The sequence below is a fragment of the Apaloderma vittatum genome, unplaced genomic scaffold, assembly GCF_000703405.1.
Source record: "Apaloderma vittatum isolate BGI_N311 unplaced genomic scaffold, ASM70340v1 scaffold24547, whole genome shotgun sequence".
NCBI lineage: Eukaryota > Metazoa > Chordata > Aves > Trogoniformes > Trogonidae > Apaloderma > Apaloderma vittatum.
Window position 1 is genome coordinate 922 of NW_009727039.1, and position 6,784 is coordinate 7,705.

The 6,784-nt window shown below is 38.3% G+C and overlaps 1 protein-coding gene across 1 annotated transcript; it reads left to right on the forward strand.

Moving 5' to 3' along the window:
* Positions 1–327: 327 nt before the first annotated feature.
* On the forward strand, positions 328–5,724 carry LOC104269344 (zinc finger and BTB domain-containing protein 49-like). The gene is made up of 3 exons (XM_009873541.1): positions 328–498; positions 2,629–3,734; positions 5,381–5,724. Exons 1-3 carry the CDS (start codon positions 347–349, stop codon positions 5,722–5,724), a joined length of 1,602 nt encoding a protein of 533 aa, XP_009871843.1. The 5' UTR covers positions 328–346.
* Positions 5,725–6,784: the final 1,060 nt, after the last annotated feature.

A 6,784-nucleotide genomic window follows, 5' to 3' on the forward strand; every position in this document is an offset into this window, starting at 1 on the left:
AGGTTGTCTAAACTGGCATATTTTTGTGGTTATGGAGTTCAACTTATTGGTAGTGCCATTAGCATGTTTTTGTGGAAGCTCTTTCTTGTAGGCAAAACTTCATTAAAATAACAATTTCATATGATTTGTTGCTGTATATCTACTGATAAGCAATGCAGTGATTCGTCGTTAATGGGGAAAATGTCATTAAAGCTCATGTGACAGAGATAAACTCAAGTCTGTTTCCCTTGGGAGGTAAAACAAGTTGTAAAAATGTTTTCATATTCTAATCTCATTTTGCAATTTAATATTTAAAATTTATCTTAGCATTTTATTTCATTGTAGGTAATTTAAGTGATTTTCTAGCATGGATACTGTTGCTAGCCATAGTTGTCATCTTCTCCAGCAGCTACATGAACAGCGCATTCAGGGTCTTCTCTGTGACTGCATGCTGGTGGTAAAAGGTGTCTGCTTCAAAGCACACAAAAACGTATTAGCTGCTTTCAGTCAATATTTCAGGTATGTGGTAGAAAATTCTTCCTAAAAAAAAGTGAACTAAATGCTGTTGGTTGAGATTTTCTCTGAGAAGGGTATTGTTTTGTGGTAGTTACAGAGTAAGTAACTGTCGGCGTATAAGAGGAAAAGTTAAAACGGTTTTTTGAGAGATAAATCTCTATTAAGTATTTAATCTAATTAAAACCTATGGTCATCCTAATTTGTTTTCTCGATATACATAGTTAACTATTACACTCTTTGAATTTGTAATTTTCTTGAACCTTAATTGCTTATGGTGCCTCGTGTAATGGATTCTGGCATGGACCTGCATTCAGAAATCTGGTATGAAAAGATAACTACTTAGAGGGAGTGTAGTTGAGTACATGCATAGAGCCAGATAAGAGATATAATTAATGAAATAATCAATTTCTGAATAATGTGAAGTGTTTCATCAGTTACGTATTCAAAATAAAATTTGAGTATATAGGTTGTTACTGTGTCTCTATTTAGGACATATTCTCAGAAAGACATCTGTGTGTTAAAATATACAGGTGGCCTATGAAGCCACATCACTGGTTTCTTTCCCCTCTGCATAGCCCTCACTGATCCTCCAAAGTTTGCACAATGTTGGAGCTCCCAACTTAGTGTTTTATGTTATTTATGAGTAAGCTGTTAGATCTGGCAGTTTTTAGACCTTGATTCTCAAAATGTCTCTAAAGCTTGACTACCAGTTCTTATATAAGAAAATTATTTTTATGTTCTAACCAGGGAAAAAAGATGACAGAGTTTTTTTTCTTGCTAATGTTGTAGTCCTGATGATGAAGTGAAATTATGCTCAAAGGCTGAATTTTTAGTGTAGTTAAGAAGAAATAGGCACTCAACTCTTAGTAAAATACAATAGGATATAAGCAACTAGTTAATTTAGACTCTCAACTCAGATCTCTTTAGTTCTGGTTTGAATTTAGATTGTGTGGGCTAGACTTATGAAAGAATTTTGATGTGTGCACTGGGTTCAGAGTAGTATTGAGGATGGGACAATTAAAGTATGAGGATGCATCTGGAACTCTGCATTTCTGAGTTTAAGCCTAGGCAAATTTGCTTAAGATTCAGAGCTTGTTGATACTATGCTCATCTTTAAACAAAACCTAATTTGAGAGTTAACCCATGGAGAGGAATCATCAAGTTCAGAGCATTTCCTCATGTAGGAAAATAGCTATGTAGGAGTGACCTGACCCCATTTATGTATAATTGTTACCTGTGAAAAGTATCAGATTGGAGATTGGGGGTTTTAATTGAAGAGTGTGAAGTTTCAGGCTGAGGCAGAGTAGGAACCCACTTAATCAAGTGCTGGTTACGCATGTGAAGAGCTATAGCTCTGATGCTAAGAATTCATCAAATAGTAAGAGGTCTTGTATTCAGAGGTCATGTAAGGTTTCAATAACAATTCAGTAAGTATTGGTTCAACTGCTGTTTTAAGTTCATGTATCTGTACTCTTCATTATCCTTTTGCTTGGTTCTCATCCAGTGCTAGTAAAAGAATACTTTTTGGGAGGTGCGAGGGAATAGATTGAAAATAATGCCATCCTTGTTTGCCGCTACTGTCCTCTCATCTACTTGTGGAGAAAGAATTAATAAGAACCTTAAAAAGTTCGGTGGACAAGCTCAGTTGCCAGAAGTGTTTAGCTGACTTTGATATCTGTCTTCTCCTTTTTGCTAGAAAATTTATCCTGTTCTGTTTTGTTTGTCATGATGGAAGGAGAAACACTATTCTGAGTCAATAAACTTTTGCCCATAGTCCATAAATACACCACTGCACCTAATATGTGAAGAACATTGAGTAGGAAACTGCAAATAGAGCATATGATTTCCAAACATAAAAAAAATTAGAAAGTTAAAGTTATATAAAGGATCATTTGCCTTGATTTGTATTTTAAGTGTACCAGCATAGGATTAATACAGAAGACAGTTGAGCGGTTTCAAGATGTTCATCTGCAAAAACGCAGCAATCTAGATAAGACCATATAGTGCATATTGTTATTTCCAAACAGACAGTCTGAGGTTTATGTACATTTTTCTTATTAAAGTGTTTTTCTTATTAAAGTGTTTGTGAATTACTTGTGTTTGTGTTTGAATATATTTGCCTTATTTTATCAGGACCCTTTTCCAGAATTCTTCAGGCCAGAAGAATGATGTCTTTCACCTGGACATTAAAAATGTAGGTGGCATAGGCCAGATCTTGGACTTCATGTACACCTCTCGCCTGGATCTTAGCCAGGACAATGTACAAGCTATGTTGGATATTGCGCAGTGTCTCCAAGTGCAAAATGTGCTCAACATTTGCCACACCTTTTTAAAATCTTCTACAGCTGTAGAGCAAGCAGCCAGCATGCCTTGTAATAGCGTATTTTCACTGCAGAGCACTTTGGCTGCAGATACTGGCTGTGGTAACGACGGTTATGGAACAAACCTGTTGCACGAATGCTCATCTGATGCACAAGCTAATAAAGTCTTGGCTGACCCCCATTCTCATGCATCGCAGTCTGTTAATCTTCAGGCGCCCGCAAGTGATGTACAGAAACAACCACAAGACTCCTTAGATGGCAGCTGCACAGAGATTCCATTTAAACAACCAAATTGCTATTATAAACTACGGAACTTCTACAGTAAGCAGTTCTATAAGCAGAATGCTTGCTCTAATCACGAGAGAGGAGCAGAACAATCCTTTTCTTACAACACGTCTACAGAAATAAACGCAGTAGAGAGTAATTCTTGTACGGTCAATCACTCTGAGTGCATTCTGGAAACCTCTGAACATTTACCATCAAACTTTCTCGTTCAGTCTGTGAATGAAGCTGCTCCAGACCAAGATACAGAAAGCACGCTTATGCAGCCCACCAAACAGATGCGGCTGAAAAAGGCAATACACCTCAAAAAGTTAAATTTTCTAAGATCTCAGAAATCTGCAGAGCAGCCACCTGAACCTAAAGTAGATGATAGCAGAATAGCAGGAGTAGTTGAATCTGTAACTGAAAGTACCGTGGACGTGACAAATGTTAGAGTTACTGATGAAAAAGAAGCTGAAGATTTAGTGAATTCTGAGAATTTTGAACAAACTGTTGAAATCGAAAGGTCTCAGGGTCCTTCAGAACAAGAAGGGCAATCACAGAGTCTTCAGTCACAGAGACAATATACTTGTGAATTATGTGGGAAGGCTTTCAAACATCCAAGCAATTTGGAGCTCCATAAAAGATCTCATACAGGTACATTTATCAGTAACTTGATCTGTGGATGCAATATTTCAATTAAAGAGGGTGTCTTGCAGTATCAGAAATGCTAGTTAAGGGTCTACTTTAAAAAAGTTGTTATTTTGTTGTTTGGTTTTTTTTAAATGAATAATTATACAGGAATAAAGACTGTAAGACTGAGTTTGAGGGCTATAGTAAAGAATTCTTCCTATTTGTATTTTTAGGGTTCTTTTTAAAAGAATGTTGTGTGATATTTCAATGAAAATTTAATTTTTGTGTTGCATTCAGAAGAGACATTTTTAGTCAGTTCATCAGATGGTCCAGAAGTCCAAGTCAGATAACAATGAAAAGTGTAAGTGGCTAGAAAATGATACTACAAGTGTTCTAGATGACCTCAGTTCTCTCTGATTATAAGTGATGAAGGCTTGATGGTCATTTCTTTTTGACCTGTAGAAATACACTCTATAATTAGTTCATACATTTTTCCTAGTGTGAACAACTTTCTTTGTGTTTACTTTGAGAGTAATGCTCTTGCAGACAGGTAGGGCGCAGAGTGAATGGGAATTTTGAATTAATTTACTTTGTTTTAAAAGCTCGTAGGTAATATTGTTATTAAACTTTTATTTTAATGTATCTTTCTATACTAGTGAAAACAAGAACTAGTCTAACTTTACATTAACTAATTTGTCTGTTCAATTTAACCAGCATGTTCTATTATATTTCTACAACTTTAGATAATTTTTTAAAAAAGGATTTTTAAGAATTACCTTAACTATTGAAGTAATACTATTGATTCCAAGTCCTTGAGATGGCATTATTCCTGATAAGCTGTTGAATATTTTTTGCCTTTCTTTTTCTTTGTATTAAACGTACAACTGCATCTCTCAATCTTATAAAATGAACATCACTTTGCAAATGATTATACACGTGTTGGAACTTTGACAGTAAGTATGAATCCCTCTTAGCAGACACTAATTTCTTTTGTTAACTAATACTTAGTATTAATTTATCTTTCCATGTTAATAGTAGAAAAATCTTTACAGAGCCTGAAAATGCAAACATTTTACATTAGATTCCCTAAGTTTTCACTTAGTGTCTTTGACTACTTCTGTATGTTCATGTTACTTTTTTCTTTTTAATTTGGTCTCTTGTGAAGAAGTTTCATGTGTCTCTTCCCTAGATCCTCTCTTTGCCTTGTATTTTTTTAATCTATTATCTGAGCTCAGCTGACATCATCAGGTGTATTTAATATCTTATAAATTTCAGGAAAATAGATGATCAGGTAGAATATGGAGCATCTAGAGAAGTCTCAGCTGAGGGAGAGACTCTGAAGTCAGTAACTTGTGAGTTTATGCTAGAGAATCTATGTGAAAGAGAGACCTCAACTGTGAGAAGCTGTTAGAATTTGTCCTTCCTCAGAAGGTTCTTTGGAAGAAGTCTGGATTTTGTGAGTTCTAAGCTATTTGTATTTTTAAAAGCATGTTCACCAAGTGATAGGCTTATTTATTTTATGTTTCAGAGTCTGCTAAAACCACACACAAACACCCAAAGCATGGAACACAAGGCAACAAAGCGTAAATTGGTGTTAACAGTGGAAGACTTATACGTGCTGTAAATAAGCCTGTGTGTATTTTTGAGAAGTCTCCTGATTGCTGAACCAGTTATGGTTGTATCCCAATCAAAGGCCATTAGAAAAACTGTGGGCACCCAGACAGAGGCCCCACGCAAGCATGCGGGTGTTCAGGTCTTGAGCTGCAGAGACTGCCAGAGCCTGGCACTTGCCATGGAGGGTAGCGAAGACAACACCTCTGTCAGATGTGACCAGGTGAATGACCTGCTCAGCCTGGTGGCTGAGCTGAAGGATGAAGTAGCAAGGATGAGGACTATCAGGGAATCTGAGAGACAAATAGGTTGGTGGAGCCACTTCCTGAATAGTAAGCAGCAAGCTCCACAAGGAGTGGAAAATCCCCTCCCCATGACCATCAGGAAAAAGGACGGGAGCTGAAGGATGGCAAAAAGTGGAAGCAGGTGCCTGCCAGAAGAGGAAGGAACATCCCTGCCTGGCCTCCCTCACCTGCCCTGTTGCCCTTGCAAAACAAGTATGGGGCTCTAGACAATGAGAGCCAGGCAAAGGAAGAGATGGGTGGAGGTTCATCCATAGGGCTGTCTACAGTGAATCAGCCAGCCATACGCATTAGGACTTGTTTGTCCAAGAAAAAAAGGAGGGTAATTGTTGTGGGAGACTCCCACAAGGGATAACAGAGGGCCCTCTCTGCCACCTGGATCCAACCCACTGGGAAGTCTGCTGCCTACCTGGAGCCCGGGTTAAGGATATTATTAAGAAGCTTCCAGGTCTGGTTAAACCCTCTGATTATTACCCACTTCTGGTTATGCAGATCAGTAATGACGAGATAGCAGAGAGATGGCCAGAAGCAATCAAAAGGGACTTTAGGGCACTGGGACGGATGCTTGAAGGATCAGGTGCACAGGTTGTGTTTGCCTCCATTCCTTCAATTACAAGGAGAAATAGTGGAATGTGCAACAAAGTGCAGCAGATTAATGCTTGGCTAAAAGGGTGGTGCCAATGGTCTAGCTTTGGGTTTTTTAACCATGGGGAGATTTACACGGCACCTGGTCTGCTAAAACCAGATGGGGTTCAAATGGCGCAATGTGGAAAAAGGATCTTCAGTCATGAGCTGGCAGCACTCATAGAATGTGCTTTAAACTAGATATGAAGGGGGAAGGGATAACAATCACATCAAATGAAAACGACCCTGGGATACACGTAGTAACATCAGAGTCACTGGCAAAGATGCAGTACAATAGTACTTTGTTGGGGGATCCTGGTACCTTATCAGAGGCCCAACTCAAATGCTTTTATATGAATGCCCGCAGCTTGGGTAATAAGCAAGAAGAGCTAGAGGTGCTTGTGAGTCTGCAGCACTACGGCCTGATCAGCATCACAGAGACGTCGTGGAACGAGTCCTGCGATTGATGTGTTGGAGTAAAGGGGCATAAACTGTTCAGGAAGGTGGGCAGGGGAAACGAGGAGGGAGTATTGCCCT